This window comes from Seriola aureovittata, chromosome 13 (assembly GCF_021018895.1).
Source record: "Seriola aureovittata isolate HTS-2021-v1 ecotype China chromosome 13, ASM2101889v1, whole genome shotgun sequence".
NCBI classification, from domain to species: Eukaryota; Metazoa; Chordata; class Actinopteri; order Carangiformes; family Carangidae; genus Seriola; species Seriola aureovittata.
This window is the reverse complement of record NC_079376.1, coordinates 16,664,048-16,684,345: the sequence shown is the minus strand read 5'-3', so window position 1 is coordinate 16,684,345 and position 20,298 is coordinate 16,664,048. Positions and strand designations below refer to the sequence as shown.

Below are 20,298 nucleotides of genomic sequence, written 5' to 3'. Positions count from 1 at the left end.
AAATCATATCATCACATGATTTTGCAACCAACAACTAAGATCACAGTTGCATGCCCTGGCTTATCATGCTCTCACAGAAGGTGGTAATATTAAGCTGGAAAAAAAACTGATGCATCTTTACCTACCGGATCATATCTGTGGAGCTTATTCCAAGAACGTCTTTCTTAAATGTGTCTGACGTTGACCAAGCATGCAAAAATTGTTATTGCATAAGCCAAAGAATTTTCTGTCTAAAGGAACGCTTTATGTCCCACTCAGCAACAACTTCAGACAGACAGAGATCACCTCTGTCATACATGTGACTGTAGCCTTTTAGAAAAGTTAATAACCAGGTGCTGGGGTATTCATTTCAGAGTTTTTGTTCCCCTCTTGCACCACCTTATTAGGTACTGCATGGCATTCTTATAACCATGACGTCAGAGGCGGAAAAGTTTATGAACTGTCTGCATTGTTAACCGTCTGATAAGCTCACACTGAAATGGAAGTGTAGACTTTACATTATTCGCTCTAGACTGATTAGTCATCGAGCCCCTCAGTGAGTGTTATGTTCTGTCTGCTTTCAGCAATGCAACAGCCTGAAGCATTCAAGTCACCTGTTATACCCCTCACACTCACTTGTTTCACATCAAATCAGGAGTCCTGCGCTCTGACTTTTTTTTTTTTGCCACTTTCTTCGTTTAAAATCACTCAGCATTAACTTTACATGGTTATTTGGTTACAAGTTGTATTAATGTACAGCGGCACCGCGTTAAAGTGGACCTCTGTCCGGGGGATTTGGACTCAGGGAGGCAACAAAAGAGAAGGGAAGGTCATGCTTGTAGCATTAACACACCTTTGTCTGTAAATGTTAACCTCGGCTTAACAGGCAGGAAACTGGAATTCAAAGAATTACAATGAGGGGCTGGGAGTTTTTTTTTGGGGAATTCCAGCCATTTTTCTTTTAGCCACAACATTAGTAACCTGTTCACGCACAAGTGTCTGACCTAATGTAATCCAATGAGGATCACACAGTCTCTACACTCTTTGTAAATAATCTTGCTGATGACTTTCATAGAAAAACTGCTGTGAGTTATTGAGGTTAAGAAGCTGACTGAAATGTAATACTATACTGTCTGTCTAACATTGACTTGGTTAATGGTTATGTCTGTGAGTTAACAACTGTATTGACGTAGTTCTAAAACAAAGGAGAGTGTTGTTGAGGAAGTATACTTGTGATGTGACATTGTGGTGTTTGAAGGTGAAAATCCATGGCTGAGCTGAAATGGAAATTTTGGTCTGGACCCTATATTTAACTGTACAAAACCGTCACCACAGAAACTCTGTTTAAGGTATGATTTAACAGGTCAGTCCACTGAGCTGTCAGGAAGGAAGGGCCATGAGAAATATTGTAGCATCTACTGATAGTCTGCATGTGAGCAGTTTATGAGACATCTGTAAATTGTAGCTACACAAAATACCCCGGCTTACACGTCCCCCCTCTAAACTGCATGAGTCTCTACATGCACATCAGTCACACACTGCGCCACCCACCATCACAGGTAAATTCTCAACCTGTGGGAAACACAATGTTTCTAAATGGCAATCAATAATTGCATTGGTATCAATAAACCCTTATTAATTCCAAATACATGAAAAACATGAGTTCATATTTGACAGCCTCAACCGATTGGTAGTTGCGCGGAAAACAGATGCTTCAAACTAGTGTGTACTGTTCACGTTTTTTTTTTTGTTTTGTTTTGTTTTTTTTTACAGTGGTTTCGTTTTATAGACCTTTCCCTGCAGTTATTGCCAAAACATCACTGGCATTTGGGTTTAAAGGGATAAATTCCAAGATCTATTTTTCCTACCAATAAAGTTAATGGTAACAAATTGTTCTAAAGCAGCTGTTATCTGTCATTAGTCTCTTTTTCTGAAATCAAAATTGCTTGAATGTAACATCACATTTAGTTTAGTAAGTATGTTCATTTTCTCAAATTACTATCAAGGCAATGGCTCTCAAAACACTGCAAAGGCACCAACAGTACAACCAGCAACTGCACACAAACCATAACAGCTTAAACACAGGAATGCACACTAAATATATACTGAGATCACAATAAAATATAAGACGACAGTAAAAATAAACTGTATAAGGATACTGTATATGGAAAAACATACCAGGGACAATACAGTCTAGTCAAGTTTTATTTAAGTGAAAACTTGTAAATATGTTTTTAAAAAGGCAAAATTTGATACCAGACACTTGACAGTCCTCCATATCTGACAACTGGGAGGCACAGTAATGGGCATGGCCTTGCCACAGTGGCTACAGATCCCTCTGAGATTAGTGATAAATGTTTGCAGATGCTGAAGGAACTCTGTGGCACTGAGCAAGACCAGACGCTCTGCTTTTACACTGTCTGCATGATAATGGTTGCTTACTTAGTATATTGAGAGAACAGCATCAAAATTGATGAAGTGCAGGAGTCACAGAGGATGCAAACTATTCTGCAGAACACAAGTCGTCTTTGTCCGGGGCGACAGGCAGAATGGAAAACCTTTGCACTGCACGACACAGGACCATGTACTCGGCTTATCTCAGACCTGCCTGTTGACCAGGTCATTTGCATTTCTCTGCAAGGCCTGTTTCAAAAGAGTCAGTGACTGGTTCACGGTGGCTGTTTTCCACCAAAACATGTGGTGTGTGGTATCAGCCACAGATAATGTCTGCCTGTAGAGCCTGTGTCTGAAGTGGTCAATCAAAGCTGTGGTAGGAGCTGACCTGGTGCTGGAGTCAAGTGCATGTTCAAGTCTTAACATGTTCACTCTGTAGTGCAGCTCAGTTGTACCTATCTTGTTACACCACTTCAAATGTGCATATAGATAATGACTCTGAGCAATGGTATATTAACTAGTATGGAAACTGTGCAAGCACGGTGTTGATTTTTGGCTGTCTGTAGTCCACATTGTGCTGTTCTTCCCCCTCCCTTTTACTTGGCATTGATTACAGTCTGCTGCACAGCAGCTTTATAATAGAGGGATATTGGGTGGGAGGAAGAGAAGGCGAGAGGAAGGGAGTTTCACATGCCAGATACGGAAAAACTCAAAACCAAAAGTTAAGACAGAAGCAGCAAAAGAAGCAGATGCCTCATTCTAATTCATAGTGGTGTGGAGAGTGTAGTAGCTTCCCATTACACTCCTTTAACACCATCAACCCTGTGATTTGTCATGGAGCGTAAACAAAGTTTTCTCTAGTGGTCAGCTCCTACTTGCCAGCTCATCCATTTCTCCCAGTGAGGTTTTGCATGGGAACTGTTGTTGAGGCAGCCCAGTTTGGATTGTGGAGCTACTAGTGCAGCGTGAACAACACTCTCATGAGCATACTACTTACTCATGGAAAGTTGAAGGATGCCAAGAGGTGTCTGTGTGTGTGTGTGTTTGTGTTTTTGTTTGATTTTTCATGTGAAGCCCTTCATCCAGCTGCATGTCACACTTTTCTCAAGACTTAATAAATCACTAACTAATATTTTGTTCGTGTTATATAATTTATTCCAAGGGGAAGCGTAAACGATTGTATGTTCTCTACAAAACTGTAGGCTTGTTAAAAGTGAATCAGTTAGATCATAGCCTCTTCATTTACAAAATACATTTTGTCTACAGCATCAGGTTTGTGTTATCAGCTGTGGGCTGCTGTCCGTTGATGCACATCTAATGACAAAACATGTTAGGTTAAAGCTTGTCAACACTGGTGTATTTCAGGCTCATGACACAAGCTACATCTGTTTGCTATCAACACCAAATTATGCTCTTTATCCCAGTGTGGCAGTAGCACCTACTTTGAATGATTTCACTTAATATTTAGCTAAATGGTGGTTTATGCCTCGTTGAGTTCCATTTATGAGTCTGAAGTTAAATTACATTACAAAGCTCCATTTCTTTAGCTGAGCAAAATGGTTTTGACCTCTTAGGCCTGCAAATATTTCAGGAAATGGAGCTCTCTGCACAGTTGCCACTCAGTGCCCCATTCTCACACCACCATGACTTCATATATTTAGGAAAGGTTCCTGAGGAAAATTCCCCATCTGGCCAGGAAGGATGTGAAACTGAATATGGATTCCATTTCTCTTAAATTCAGACGTAGCTCAATTAAGACATATAAACAAAGCTCCTGTTCCCTTGCCCTGATTTTTTTTTTTTCATCCCATCATTTTTCCCTCTCTGTTTTTCCAAGGCTCAATCTTCAGCAGTCAGGAGAACAAGGGGAAATGGCTGGGTTTTCCATAGAATATGCAGTGTTGCAATTAGGCCATGTCAGTAATGATTTGAGCAAAGCCTTTTACTGTAAACCACTCCTCAGTGTCTCAGTCTTGGAGTAGAATCACAAAGCCCAGAGCTGTCTCTCATTGATTCTTGGATAGTAGTCTGTTTATTGTAGCTTGAACATTTGCAGAATTATATTTATCTGAAGTTGTCCCTAGACAGTGTCTTAAAGCAGTCAATCCAGCCTTGCAGCTATGCTTCTACTTGTTGAGAGAAGACAACCATTGAGACGATTCAAAAGTGCATCTGGTTAGTAACATAACAGTAGTAGCATTATAGAAAAAAGTACATAAAACAGCAGATTTTTTTAAACAAAGTCCTTGTTCATCATGGTAACTAGGATAAAATACTACAAGTAAACTGAAACAGCTTTGTAGGAGAAGCGTTATACTCTGAACATTCCTCTTTTTAGAGTTTTATACCCTAAAAATTAGCTATGTGAATGCGTATTTCTACTGTTTACTTTTGGCATTTTCATCTCAACCATCTCAGTTAATTTAAGCCCTTTCGTGCAGTTGCAGTGTAGGCACTAGCAAAAGACAGGTGGCAGGGTTGGTATGCAGATGTGTAAATAAGATTAATGACATTACTTTAGATAAAAAGCATTATTTTAAATAAAAAGCACACATAGTAAGTAATAATAAAAACTAAAATTAACCAAAAAAAAAAGCTAGTGTTTCAAAGAGATACTTGATCTAAAGTATTTTTTGAGTATGAGACGCTCAACCATTTCCTGTAGCCATAGGTTTGGAGTGTCTCAGGATGCCGAAGCCAGCTGGATATCAAAGTGTGCTGACTATTACTGCTGCTATACATTGTCAAATTCTGACACGTCTCCCTGTGTTTCTCTCACCTGTCCCAGAATCTCTTCAGTTGTCCTCGCCCCTCTTCACCAGTGAACATGACCAGGCAAACATTGACTTGGGCCCAGACTGTTACAGCCAGCTATGTGTGGAGCCACTGGACGGAGAGGGTGAACGTCCAGTGAGCCTGGTGTCCACCCTGTCCTCTGGCTCATCCCGCGATAGTCGCAGCCTTTTTGGAAGCACCATTGCTCTTCCTTCCTCTACCACCCCGCCTATACAGTGCGAGGAGGACATAGACTTGGAGCTGAGCCCAGCTGCAGGTACCGGAGAGCAGGCTGGAGACCAGAGTCCCACCCTCACAAGCTCCAGGGTCCACTGGCAGGAACGGCTGGAGCCCAGGGTGATCGGCAACCAGTGGAACAACAACAACGCCGCCTCCAACAGAAAGGGAAGTGCTCAAATACCTCACATCCCTGCATTGCCTGTCGTCACAGACACCATGGCGCCCAACCCGAAGCTGACCTATGTGGACCGTGTTGTCATGGAGATCATTGAGACAGAGCGCATGTATGTCAAGGACCTGCGCAGCATCGTGGAGGTGAGTGGATGTCAGGGTTATGCTGACTGTACTCAAATTTTATTTTTCCCTTATAGTCGCTGTTTTTAACTTTCAGCCAAGTATTCACTGTGAGCCAATCATTGATGCTATAGAGAGTAAATCATCAGTATTCAGTGTATTTAAAGCACATGTTTGACTTGGATTAATGTGCAGCTATGACTTAATGTCTGCAGCACTCTAGGAGGAGGTGATTTACTGAATTTGGCCAGCCTGGAGCCAAAATAGGGGAATTGGGCTCAACAACAGTTGAGGGCAGATAATGGCTACTGTGTTCCAAGCAGCTGTTTGTGGCTACAAATGAGTCTGGTACTTGTAAAATATCCATTGGATTCTTCTTTTTCTTTTCATCACCAGGATCCATTCTGATTTCCTGCTTTCTAAACAAATCGGTCAGTTGAACAAAATGCATGCCTGACATCTGGCAGTTGTGTACTTTGTTTATAGATTTCTAGTTCATAGAGATGAAGGCAGGGGAGTTTATGATCTGCTCATAGTGTTTTGTATAAACTATTCTGTATATTTACAGTGCAGTGAAAGTTTACAGCCTGTAGCCCAGGATTATGGACTGTGCTCATATGTGGAGTTCAAACACAGTCAAAACTGGGACCCAGAGCCAGTCTTTCATGGCAGGAAACTTGGTCTCTAAGATCTTATTCAAAGATAGTAAAAACCTCATCTCAGAGATGTGAAGCATGGAAAATAGAGGGATGATCACCACTCAACAGACCACTTATCTCTTATCACTTTTTCTACCTTTGTAGTCTGAAAACAACTTCCAGACTGAAACCTGGCTTTCAATCTTCTGTGGTCTTGCGTAGAAACAGGAGCGCTCTGCTGTCCAACAGTCTCGGCTGCACTGCTGGTAATGTCTTTAACACATGAGGCATTTCTGAGAGTGACTGGCAGTAAACCAGCTAGCACCTCTCCTCACCTTGTCTCCGACTGCGCTGGCGTCTGGCAGTTGCGGTGGGAGGGAGCGCTGCCCTCGTCGCAGCTTGAATAACGACTTGCTTCGGACAAATGCTTCCAGGACTTTAAACAATTTCAGTTGACAGGCACAGCAGCCCTGCCTGGTCTGGCCTCTGTCACACAGGCCCTGCAGAGAGCTCTAGCATAGCCTGATTTCTCAGGCCCTCCCAGCCAACACAAACACCTCCATCTTTGCACCAACGGGAGAATAACATAAATGAAAGCAGAGCAGTTGGCTTTTCCATACACTACACTGTGGGAACAAGGTACAGTACAGATCTGTCCTTTTATGATTACAGTATGGCTTCAATCAAATAGATTCCATACAGCTCATTTTCATTTCACACCAAGCCATGGATCTGACAGAGATGTGTGAAACTCGTCTTTCATTTGGCATTGTTATTTCAGCAAACTAATTCAAAGCTTCCCCTTGATATTGACACTGAACTCTCTCACAACAGCTGTTGAAGTTATGTCCACTTTGCCTTTAGATCTAGTTTACTCACTCTCAGATATCTCAGTCTTAACTGTCTATCAATGGAATACAGAGAACAGCTGTTTGACCCAGCTGGTCTTACATGTCTAAATACAACCTCAACACCTGGCCTGAACACACCCAGAAAAATTGTTTAGACAAGAATGTGGATCATGCTTATGGGATTCACAAAAAAAGCCAGTCCAACATGTCCTTCTTCTTGTTTAATAATTGATAAGAGTTTTTGTTGGTCCCACAAAAGGCAAAACAGCTTTGCTTATTCTGTACTAAAGCGCAGCCTGTGGCACTATAAACTGGGGGACTCCATACATCGAATTAAATCTCTCACGCTATGCTAAAGGTCACGTGTGTATGGTGTAACACCAGTGGCGAGTTTTTCCATAGGAGACGATGAGACACCCTGCTGACTGCATGTCAGCATTGCTCCCACTGCACTGGAATTCTTCATCCATGACCGACTGCAGTTCTTTCAGTAGTGCGATGTGATGACTCTACTCTTAATCTGGGCTGCCTGGCAGGCTTGCTATGTATGTGTGTGTTTGCAGCACATCATCTGGGAGGCAGGGTGTGTGTACAAGCTGTTTACTGGTAGAGTCTTTATACAGTCACCGAGTGTATGTGTGTTTGTCTCTCGTCAACTTACTCATCTACTTGTTTGGAGTTGTTTGTGTGCAGTTTACCAAGAAAGAGGGCAATCATCCAGATGTTGGCATATTTGGTTACTGTGTATTTTTATCTACTTCTGAATACCCCTGGGGTCTAGGGGGAGTTGGTTCCTGGGAGGGGAACAGGCTGTACTGATGCTATGGTCTGGGCGCAATAGAACCTCTTCCAGAATGTCACACTGGCCTCCAGTCAATGGAACAAATCCTTAAAAGGATCCTTTAAACATTATATAACTTGTGAATTAATGATCTTGCTTTTTTTTTTAACACAGAAGAGCCCTAAATATTTATTGTCTGTTTATGAACATTACATGACATTACATTACATGTCATGAGAGAATGGATAACTCATCATAGAGGATATAAGAATGATACAAGGGAAATTTTAGTTTCTCTATTGAATGCTCCCTCTTCTGGTAAGAATGTGCAAGTGCCTGAATGATAGTCAGCCCTTAAGATGTCAACAAATGTTGAAATGAGCTTATATTTTTTTTTTTTTCCAGGACTATTTGGCTCACATCATCGATATGAGCAACCTTCCCATACGGCCAGAACAAGTGTGTGCCCTGTTTGGAAACATAGAGGACATCTATGAGTTCAACAGGTACGTCATCACCCCAAATGTAAACCCACCGATCACCATGATTTCTTTTCTAGATATTTTTATATTGTAGTTTAGCCAACAAGTCTTAAAAAAAGTATAGTCAATTTATTGCATTATAATTTAAGAGACAATGTACAACGGACTCATGGCAGAGCAGAGGACGCTGTACTTCCCTGTACAATTCCATTGGGCAAGGAATATTTTCATGCCTATTGTTGTGTATGTAACATGTTATTCTGTCGTTCTAAAAAGGAATGTCAAGAAATTTAATTCAATGACTCAGAGTTTATGCAGGGAGGAACAATGGAGCAACGCACTTTAATGTAAACACTCTTGCAAATGGTGGTGCAGTTAGTTTTGCATTTAATCATCTTATGTCAGCAAGTGCTCATTGCTGCCCACGCTGCTTGACACACATTCCTCTTTCCTCTCACAGTGAGGAGCCTCCCTGGTAATGTTAAGGCTGTTGTACAGCTCTCAACCACAAATGGGGATGGTTTGAATCTTATTACTTTTTTAATAAAATTCTAGCCAGAGAGATTTTGACAGATTTTGTATCCAAAGGGTCATGTGTTGCCCTTCTCTGAGAGATGAAGCTTCTCTTCTCACACTGAGAGGTCGTGCCTTCTTTAAGTCAGCAATGAAGATAGCGGTATTGACTTTTATTACTTTATAGTTTTGGTGGAGACATTTTTGTGCCATTCTGTGAATAGGTGCCACATGTTTATTTAATATTGCAACAGAGTTGTGCCAATTTGCAGGAGGCTGCCCACGACAAACCAAATTTTTATTGGGAGAGAGATTAGTATTTCTAGTGTTTCTTTGGGAACATTTACACAAGAACAACAACAAATCCAGTCACCTCATTTACTCACCATACCAGGGATCATGTAAACCATCTTCTCTACAGTTCAGTATGCTACTTTTCTGTAATTAAAACCCTTTCAAACTCAACAATTCTCACTACTCTGGGAGTCGCCATTAAACTCACATTTGATATGGAGATGAATTAATAAACGACATTGCTTTGACCCAAGAATTTTTATTTCTTCGTAACAATTAACCTTCTTCCAGCCGTCAATGTTGTTGACAAAGCAATCATGCAGTGTAAACAAATATTGACCTTCCGTCTGAAAACTCTCGACACCAATGCATTTTTCATCGTGTCATTATGTCAACATGTTGACATATTTGTTTGTAGTTGGTTTCAGTCAAGCCACACAGTCTTTGATCTAAATTATGGAATGAATTATGAATGATTCAGCTGAAAACTTTCCGTGTTTAGGTTTATTGTATTATGTAGGTATTTTTCCACAGTGACCTCTTTTCATATATGCTCCTTCAGTCATTCACATTTTACTGAGGTGATGTCACACTGTGTTAAGCATTAAAATACCATACAGTCCTCAGGTTTGGGTTTCCCTAGCTCAGAATAAAGTTTGTCTTTGATGGGACTGTGAGAACAGAGATTTTCAAGTCAAATGCATGTTCTTTCACGCTGAGTCTGAACATGACACAAGGTTCTTGTTTAACAGTGTATGCTGCCCTCTAGTGGAAGTATTTCTTAACAAATCCAATCTGACTCGAGGCAGAAATAGAAGTCAATACCGTAGAGAAAATATTAGCATTGATTTATTAACGGCAGCCACTAATCATTATTCCTTCCGTCTTTTCTTCCTTTTGTGGTTTACTTCTGTTTTTGTTTTCCTTCCTAGACACACATATTAGGTTAGTAAATCCATTAACACTGAACTTTCTGTTCTGCATTTCAGTGAACTGTTGCAGTCTTTGGACATGTGTGAGAACGACCCTGTGGCCATTGCTAGGTGCTTTGTAGATAAGGTGAGCATTACTATCTTCTTCACAGCATTATCAGGAATTGAACACTGTTGATGTGATTGTCTGCCTTGTGTTTCCTCAGAGTGAATACTTTGAAATCTACACTCAGTATTGCACCAATTATCCCAAGTAAGTAGCTAGGGCAAATGCATGTTTTGCAACCTTTTGCTGTTGATATCAGATGTAACATACTTGAATGAGCTGATAAATGTCATTGTCTGCTGTCCTCTAGCTCAGTGGCAGCCCTGACCGACTGCATGAGGAGTAAAACTTTAGCCAAGTTCTTCAGGGATCGACAGGCTGCTCTGAAGCGCTCCCTCCCTTTAGGCTCCTACTTGCTTAAGCCAGTTCAGAGGATCCTGAAATATCACCTGCTGCTGCAGGTACAGAACGTCCTCAATGGTCACATTGCTTCAACACAACCTTTGTCAAAATGTAGTCTTCAGGCCTTTAGATTTATTCCTCTTATTATAATGATTAAGGAGTAGTTCACAGGCCTTCTGGATTATGATGAAGGAATGTCGTTTTGTGACAGCTTGTTAACACACTGCACGATGCCTGTGAGTGCTGATAAACAGCTCAACCAAAGGGTGATTTTCCCTTTTCCAGTCCTTTAATTTGATTCATTATTAAGGGCCTAGAGGCTACAAGCTATTTAGGATTTTACAGGGTAAAAGCTACAATGGAAAAATCACAAAAAAATTCATATGGACACACATTTTACTTTGTTTGAGGAACCATTTAACTAGTTCCCTATAGTGCCACCCCTTGTCAGAAGTTGTAACTTTCTCTGATCTCTTTTAAAGGAAATCGCAAAGCACTTTGACCCAGACGAGGAGGGCTATGAGGTGGTTCAAGAAGCCATAGACACCATGACAGGAGTGGCCTGGTACATCAACGATATGAAGAGGAAACACGAACATGCTGTCAGAGTGCAGGTCAGATAGAATGACCACATATGAATGTCAACATCCTTTTAAAAATATGTATTTATGTCATTGTCACATAGTGATTACATACTTTACAGTACATACTCAGTCAAGGTGAAATTGCAAGACTTTAGCTTCATTGTCCAGTGATACTGTAACTCTTTCTGCTCTTCTGTGGCTCTGGAGGGCCCAATGTAATTTCTTTCATGTATTTACTCCATATATATATTTTTTGTCAGTAACTCTAGTCTTGCATAAATATGTATTCTAAAGATTCAAATGTTGGCCATAACAGCTTTTTAGTGATTTCCTTGGTTTGAGTCATTGACTGAGTGGTCGGTTCACAGTTTTCTTTGTGCGAGTGTTGTATAAGAATTACAAATAAAAGCTGACGCTGTGCTGGCATTTATATGCTTTGTGCTAAAGGAACATGTCTGACAGTATGTGGATGGGGGTGTGTGCTTTCATGTGCATCTGCAGGAGATACAGTCTCTTCTGATCAACTGGAAGGGTCCTGACCTGACCACCTATGGAGAGCTGGTGCTGGAGGGCACCTTTCATGTCCTGAGGGCAAAGAACACCCGTACACTCTTCCTCTTCGAAAAGATGCTCCTCATTACCAAGAAAAGAGGGGAACACTATGTCTACAAGATCCACATCTTGGTGTGGTTTTTGACATTTTTTTTCCATTGATTAGTGATTTAATAGTTTGAAAATATAGGTGTGTGAAAATGATGATATCTGAGTAAAACAGAAAGACTAATAAGATCACATCTTCTTTTAAATTACACAAGATTTATATCATAAAGACATACTTTTAATAAGGTAGCAAATTAAGTTGAGTGAAGCCTCAGTTACATTTCTTCATTCACTGTGGTTGCAGTGCTCTACCCTAATGCTACTTGACAGTGCCAAGGATCCCCTGCTCTTCAGTGTCATCCATTTCAAGCATCCCAAGCAACCCCATACAGTGCAGGTAAATGTGACCACCAGTAACTGTCAACTTTTTTTCCACAGTTACACAACACATATTATTGCATTTCCATCAGCTGCTCGGGAAAATCAGACAAACACTTGCTGTGGCCTGATTAAAAGATGTTTCATGTTAGTTTTATGTTTTAGAATACTAATACTAATATTAATAATAAAAACAAATTTGATCCCTGCTTCTGATTCTAATACTATATTTTCTCGGATAACAAATCCATTTTTATCAAACACTTGAGAGCCAGTGGTTTCCGCTGTAGTCTCTACTCTGTATGCATGCATGTGTCTGGTGTATCTTTATTAATATGAATGACTTTCTAAATGACAAGTGCTTGTTGTTCAAGGCCAAGTCAGTAGAAGAGAAGCGTCTCTGGGCCCATCACATTAAGCGGCTCATTCTTGAGAACCACAACACCATCATCCCCCAGAAGGTAAACAACATCATCCTTCAAACTGTTCTTTCTCCTTCAGCTGCTAAAGACCTGCCTTTTATTAAAAACACACTGTCTCTTTCTTTAAAGGCAAAAGAAGCCATCGTGGACAATTCAAACTGTAAGTGTTACCAGTAAAGTAACTTTGGTTATAGGGTTAGACCAATTTACCCGTTTCCATGGCAACCAAAGATGCTGCTTACAAAGGAGAAGGGTGCTTCATTCTCAGTGGAAAATATAGAATGCAGTTTAATTTACCAGGAAGATGTAGCCCATAACCCATCCATCTATGCAGAGAAAATTGTTTTGTAATTGCGGTTCTGAGTGTAATGACGTATCCTTCCACTGCCTAGATCCAGGGAAGTACCACTATAGTCCTGAGAGACTGAAGAAGGAGTCCTGCCAGATGGACGACTTCCATCTTGGAGGACGAAAGGGGAGAAGGAGATCGGGTAAAAGCCTCCCACCCCATCTCGTATCTGCAGAGTCACACACAAACATTGCTCCCTGTATCTGTTTTGCATAGTTATAGGGTGTAATTTGTATTAAATATTGAATCATTAAATCAATAAATGTTAATGTTAAATATTGAAATTAAAGAATAGTATTGTTAAACATATTTGTCACTTTTACCTCTAGTGAGTTGACCTTTTTCAATTTCTCCCTTTTTAGAGCCTGCAAAACAAATCATAAGGAGCACAAAAGGTTGGTACATGGTGGGGATTTGTGTATATCACTGGATGTTAGGGTGGGTGATCGATCCACATTGTGGATGTTTTTCACTGGCCCTTGAGCCCCCTAACCAAGAGCTTTCCACATCTCCATTGCACTTCTGCTTTGTTCTCCCGCAAAGACACCTGGAAAACAGATCAAAAGACACACACACACACACTCCCACGCCACTGGCCTCACCCATAATGAAGTTAATTATATGGCACACTGGTCCAAGGCTTTGTCATACACAAGCTCTTTTCAATAGTCAGATTCAGCCTTACCCTCAGATCTGCACGTCTTCCTGCTCTCATCTATTCTAATTGGCCGTTATGAAAGAGAAAACCTCTCTTTTCTTATCCCCATTTCTCCTTTGCTCTCAGTGCAGATCAATTTTTCGAACCAATGTAATGAAAAACAATGATCATGTCAACCTTCCCATCCCGGTGAGGGAGTGGGTCATCACATCCTGGCTAATTGCATCACGTCCAGTTTGAGCCTCTGAGAGGAAGATGTTTCTAATTGGTATTTATCTAATCACAAGGCCTCCCTTAAGTCTGGCCAGACTAACTACTGCCCCACTCAGTCCCTGCTTGTGGAGGAGGAGATTGTGTGCTGACCATGATTGTACAAGATGCATGTGGTATTCAGGTTATTTTGTTCTGTAACATTTGATGTGCATGTTTCTTTTTTTTTCGGTCACTGACATTCTCATTTGTTTATTTCTCCTCCTCTTCTTTATCTTTGTTCTCCATGCAGCTGTTTTGAAGGTAAGCGTCTGAAATCCAAATGTTGTCTTTTCTTAAACCTTGATAAGCTTCTTCATTCTGTTGTAGCAAAATAGTTTATGTATGTCAGTGTGCTGTGGTGAGATATGGTTTACCCAATTTTGACTCAGCAGCTCAAACTTTCTATTCTAATTGCAAAAGAAGTTCAAGCAAAACTGAGAAAGTGTAAACTCAGACTGCACAGAACGTACTTTGACTTTCTGGATTACTTAAATCATATCTCACTCAAAGCTAAAGCAGCTTTATGAATATTCCATCCCATTTACAGCCTTTGAATCACAAACATGGCTCTAGCACTGGCCTTGCAATAACAAACCACATGTCTATGACTTCACGCTACAGCATGCAGACAGTGAGGGTGCACTGCTGGGGGATAGGTGCTCCCTTCAGCCAGCCACTAGTGTCAGTACGCTGGCCTCCAGTCTCAGCGAGCCCCAGGCTGAGAGGCCATGTGTGGACGATCTAATTCCCAGAAGGGCCTCTCTGGAGCAGCTAAGTCCTACTGACAGTGACCCGAAACTGGGCCTTTCACCCAGTCAGGGGGGGCTGGAGCTGGACAAGGCAGAGGAGGCAAAGGAGGAGGAGGAGGGGGAGGAGAGTTACAAGGAAGATATACTGATGGGAGACGACCAGGTAGAGGACTTTGCCAGCTCAGTGCTGGCAGCCATCTCCTGCTGGCACTATAGAGCCAGGGCTTTGCTTTCTACTCACTTCACAACGGTGAGGGTTTCTGCCACCCACGGGTTACCCATTTCCTCCCCCATTCCGCCGGCTTGCCAATACTCTCTGCCACTCTTTCTCCCATGCTGACTGTCCTCCCTCACCCTTTCTTTTTACTTCATAAACAGAACCAACTAACACCTGCTACCATTTGCACAGTGCATGTTGAATGCCTCAGGTCGAATTGATATTGAAGCGCATGGACTGAAGTTCTCCCAGTCTACTAACAGTGACCTCTAAGAATGTATGGGTGCAACTTGGTGCATGTCTTTGCTTGTATTGTTTTTGCTTTAGAGTTAAAGGTCATCCCCCTGTGCACGCACTCTACACCTGTGACTGTTTGTTTCACTCATCTGTGTGGTTCCAGTAATCGTGTGCTGTGTTTCATTATTGTGTTTTTGGGGCATGATTGATGTTGAAACCATGCCTGCATTTGCATTAGAACCAGTGGCTCAATGTGCCCTGTTAAATGTTATTTCACTTCAAAGGTTAGTGCAGCCATCTAATGAAATGATTATTATAATAGCAAGAGCTTTGCTCTTTGATAATCATATTTTCTAATCATATTGCCCCTCTGAATTTTCATAATTAGGAAGTCTTTGTTAAGTTAATTGTTATACCAGTATTGTTGCTGAATATGTATTAATACATGTCATTTCAATAGGAAGACTTTCTTTGTAACCATTTTAGTGGGCGTTTCAAGGGTAACCTGAATTCACATTAAGTATCTCGTAGATGTTTGTCCACTATGACAGATTTTTCTGTTTTACCCTGCCTCACAGTGTGACCTCTGTAGGAGGATTTACAGTTAAAACTCTCACTTTAATGCTGTGTTTTGTTCTTTCAGGATGATCAGAACACAGATACAGCAGCTGAAGTGAAAACTACACTAAGTGAGGAGGCAGAAACTCACAGGCAAGAGGAAAAATATGTGGCTGTGGCTGTGAAAGAAGCTCTCACTACACAGGTAGTTAATAAAGCCTTGCATAATGTTTGTGCACACATCCATTAAGCCTCATTTCCGCACGTGACTCTGAGGTCACATTTGATATGTATCCACTCTGTCGAAGAATGCCCATCTATCCTCACACCCTTAGTACTGCTTAGTTTGTTGCTGAGCATATTTTCTAACCACTGTATATTTTGGATGACACTCTTTCAGTGTAGTTGCAGCTGTTGTTATTTTCTATTTGCCTATTTGTATCATGCCTGGGGCTATATTAGTGCCTGCTGTATATTTGTATTCATGTAAATTAAAATGCCGCACACACACACACACGCACATACACACACTGCTGCCCTGGAGTCAGCACTCCCACTGAGGAAGGCAACATTTGATTTGGAGGCCAGGTGCTGTTCTCACCTGATTCTCACGGTAACTTTGTGAAACAGCTCCTGCATCTGAGTATAGGTTGTTATTCTTCCTAAGCTTATCTCCACCACACAGCTCTGAGCTGCACTTTTTTACAGTTGCAGGCGCTCCAAAAGAGCAGGCAACACCTGGAGACAAATTTACATTAGTGGCAGACGAAGGCAACATCAGCAGTGTGAACACTGTTAGAGCTGCAGACATCACCGTGCTCACTGTTAAACCCTCCCAACATCTCTTAACCAAAATGTGCAAAAAGGAGTCTTTAATAACCAAGGCTGCGAGTGCAATCACAGCGTCTTTGCAAATTTTCCACACTTAGATATTGTACATAAAAATAGGTCAGTGTGATAAAGCCGAAGTCGGCCTCAAAAGATAAAACATGCATCATAAATTGTGGATGCTTTAGATTAAAGTGCCTAGTTGACTTTGAAAAGGTCCATTAACTTAATGGGGAATGGAGAATGCTTGCCATCATAATGTCTTTTACTCAGTGCATTCCACATTACAAACACTGCTATCATGTTTCAGGTCAATGTGGAGGAGCTGTGCCCTCTAGACTGTGTCTCTCAAGCAAAGAAAAGCGATCAGCTGGAGTTGCATTACTCCCAATGTCCTGAGTCTCCTGTCTTCCCTGCCCAACAAGACGCTGACATCATAGAACCTCAGGATACTTCTAAAGAAACTGGAGAGGAAGAAGAAGCAGGGAGTGATTCCTCCGGTCTCCAAGTGGAGGAGACGAGTGTATTGACGAATGGAGAGATCTCAGAGGAGGAAGAGGATGTGTTGGAGCATAAAAGCATCCTACCTTCGTCTGTGTTGGACCAGGCCAGTGTGATCGCCGAGCGCTTCATCAGCAGCTTGTCCAGACGGAGCAGTCTGGTTTCAGAGGACCTGGGTTCCCTCGCCTGCCCCTCACCTTCAACAGATAACGACCTTTTCAAAAGCCCCTCGGCCTGCATGGACTTGGAGAAACAGACACAAATGTTGGCCAGCTCTACCCCAGAGCCTCAGGAGACCTCAGAGGCCAATCTGTCAACACCTGCACACGAACCTGCGCTGGACGCTCTCATCGAAGGAGAACGCAGGTCCACTCTCTCCAAACGAGATCGCCTCCTCATCCACAAGATCAGGAGATACTACGAGCATGCTGAGCACCAGGATGCTAACTTCAGCATCAAGCGCAGGGAAAGTCTCTCCTATATCCCAGCAGGTCTGGTCAGGTACCTGAGCAGACAGCTGAACAGTGTCCCTCAGGAGCAGGCGGCCCCAGTCCACAGGAAAGGCCTCTCTCGGAACCGGCCCACTTCCTGGTCTGTGTTTGACCTTCCTGGATTAGAAAAGAATCGAAACACTGAAACTCGTCAGAAGAGTGAACCGCAGAGAGCAAAGGAAGCCAAGACCAGATCTCAGAGCTTTTCTGAAGCTTTGACCACAGAAGAAGAATTCAGACCTTCATCAGACATGCTCAAGGTTTGGCAAGACATGCAGATGGAGGAGGAGAGCCAGGAAGTCCAGCAGATTGAAGAGGAGGAAGTTGATGACTCAAGATTAGAGGCAACGCAGGGCAACGGTTTAAATGTTAAAACCAGCAAACAGTCACCTCAGATTTTAGAGGAGTCTGAAATAAGCACTGCCTCAGATAGCTCCTCCATCTCATCACCCAACACAACCTCTCCAGCAGTAGAAGGCGGATCTGGAGAGGACCCTGAGCCAAGTAATGCCACTATGTCACAAGAGAAGAACCATGTCAACCATGACCAGCTACCTAAGCTCATTAGCTTCCGAACGAGTGTGGACGAGGACCAGATCCTGCAAGACATGGGAAAGATGAAAAATAAGGTGTTCCAGCTGGCTCGTCAGTACAGCCAGCGCATCAAAAATAACAGACCTATTGTCTGGCAGAGGAACCGAGAAACTGCAAATCAACAGGGCTCCAAGAACCTGCCTGCTGTCCATGAGGAGAGGATGCAGCTGAGGAAAAAGGGTAAATAGGAAGCAATTGTCGACTTGCTTTCTCTTACAGTAACCTACCACTTGAACTCGTGTATGGATAAAACTGAAAAGCATTCTCTGTTTTTTGTGTATATATATGCAGGTAAACCCAGCGTGAGATTGCCCTTAATCGCTTGTGATGAGATGGTCATCCATGAAGTGCGTTCTCCAAGCCCAGTCCGGACCCCCAGCTCTGGTGCCAGCTCCCAGAGCACAGTCACTTGCCCACAAAGCCCACAGTCAGAGACCTTCTACTGGCCCGACGTGCAGGAGCTGCGCTCCAAATACATAGGGCCCTCCCACTTCTCAAAACTAACCCGGAGCTGCACAACCGGGATGTTAGAGTGCTGTGCGAACATGTATAATGGCTGCTCACACAAGTGCAATAGCTCCTTAGACCTTCACAAAGCTCTGGCAGACTGTCCTAGGACACAGTCCGCAGTAGAGGACTGGTCCCAGACCCAGCCCCGGTTTCAGCCCCTGCTGTGCAGATGGAGCTCCTTGGACCACATGCTCGGGTCTCTTCCCCTCAATGAAGTACAGAACCTTCAGGAACCTGTGAGGACCTGCTACACAGCGGGCAAACTCCACGATGGGGACATCCTCTCCCAGGATGATCTAGACTGTGCAGCAAATTCTGCTGTCGGGAGTTCAGGGAAGACGTCTGAAAGTAATCTAGTGAAAAGCTTACGGGAGAAGTTCCAGAGCTTAAGCACGAGCTCGTAAAACATGTGAATTATGTTCATTTCTATTATCAGGAACTATCATGTGGAAACGTTATCTGCCAATTATCTGATGCTTCTCAACGTCCCTTTTTCCTCTTTTCTCCTCTAAAAGAATGCAAATTATTGTCTGCACAATGTTTTTAATACGGGGGACATTTGGTGATTATTTGTTTTGTTACTACAAGTTTAACATGAAAGGGATATTATTGGTTATTGATTAGGGTAATGAGGGGAAAGCATATTGTCTTTAAAAAGGTGTGTTGCATTATTTGTACATTGGGTATTTGTCTGCACTGTACAATACAAAGTTTATGTAAAATGTGTATATAGTCCCCTGTATCAATAGGTCCTACTTTATTATTACATGCATCTATTTGGGTCCCACCCACTGTTGAGGTTCTTGCTATAATCACTATAGCACTGCTTTTACCATGTTAACTGTCAACTGTATTTCCAGGGAGCAAAAAGGAGCTAAGCAAACCCACACTGATCTTTTATCCACATGAATACTGCCGTCTCATTGACGAGGGAGCTCTGCTGTCAGCAGAGTCTCTGACCGAACACCAAAGAGAGTTTCCTTTTAACATTTGTCGACTTTTATTGCATGTGGTCACAGCAGTAACTTGCTTCCACGTTTACTGTAGCTGCTTCTAAAACTGTTTTCACATATTGTATCACAGGAGCTTTATTTTTCTCAACATGTTGTTTATTTTCTTGAATATTATTTATGAAACTGTACATTTGGGAGAGATTTGCCTCATGTAAATACTGAACAGTAGCAATCCTTTTTACTTCTCAGTTCCAGAAAATATATTGTTTCATACTTGAAGTTTCCCATATTTTCAATAAAAACAGAAATGGTAAGTGTCCATTGCTGCTGTATCTTTACTCTGTCATTCTGAATAGCTAATACTAATGTCCATTTGTACTGTGGCTGAGGGCTGAAAGTGAGGCTGTCTAGTTAGTTCTACAACTTCCATCATCAACTGGTTAAATGTTTCCATATTTATATAAAGCTGCGACATTAACTAAAACAAGATTAAAGGAGAGTCACTGTTGCATTGCTGTGTCCTCTACATAACGTGGAAGGAATGTGTCTTGTTGATGTGATTCTTTATTCCCAAATGACGAGAGAAGAGACGAGAAAAGCTGCAAGCCCCGGTCGACTCAAGGAGAGACGAAACAAAATGACAAGCAGTGAAACTAAAAGATTAGAAGTTATTAATAATATTCCTACAAAATAGAATACATTTCATCATTGGGACAAAATTGAAAAAGTTCCAAAAACAGTATGTATTTTGTCAAATGTGCAAGGCCAGTTTGCTGCAAATGGAAGTGTTACCACT

The 20,298-nt window shown here is 41.9% G+C and overlaps 1 protein-coding gene across 1 annotated transcript in view; it reads left to right on the top strand.

Moving 5' to 3' along the window:
* The window catches only part of LOC130180172 (pleckstrin homology domain-containing family G member 3), a 29,391-nt gene extending 9,570 nt beyond the window's left edge, over nt 1–19,821 (top strand). Inside the window, exons 3-19 of the mRNA XM_056393585.1 lie at nt 5,162–5,703; nt 8,358–8,458; nt 10,231–10,300; nt 10,380–10,426; nt 10,530–10,680; nt 11,104–11,235; nt 11,707–11,889; nt 12,110–12,202; nt 12,558–12,644; nt 12,735–12,765; nt 12,998–13,096; nt 13,317–13,349; nt 14,115–14,125; nt 14,486–14,863; nt 15,711–15,830; nt 16,764–18,219; nt 18,331–19,821. Of these exons, the coding sequence (XP_056249560.1) occupies nt 5,162–5,703; nt 8,358–8,458; nt 10,231–10,300; nt 10,380–10,426; nt 10,530–10,680; nt 11,104–11,235; nt 11,707–11,889; nt 12,110–12,202; nt 12,558–12,644; nt 12,735–12,765; nt 12,998–13,096; nt 13,317–13,349; nt 14,115–14,125; nt 14,486–14,863; nt 15,711–15,830; nt 16,764–18,219; nt 18,331–18,953 (4,157 nt within the window). The 3' untranslated portion in view covers nt 18,954–19,821. The remainder of the gene's footprint in view (nt 1–5,161; nt 5,704–8,357; nt 8,459–10,230; nt 10,301–10,379; nt 10,427–10,529; nt 10,681–11,103; nt 11,236–11,706; nt 11,890–12,109; nt 12,203–12,557; nt 12,645–12,734; nt 12,766–12,997; nt 13,097–13,316; nt 13,350–14,114; nt 14,126–14,485; nt 14,864–15,710; nt 15,831–16,763; nt 18,220–18,330) is intronic.
* The last annotated feature ends 477 nt before the right edge of the window (nt 19,822–20,298 follow it).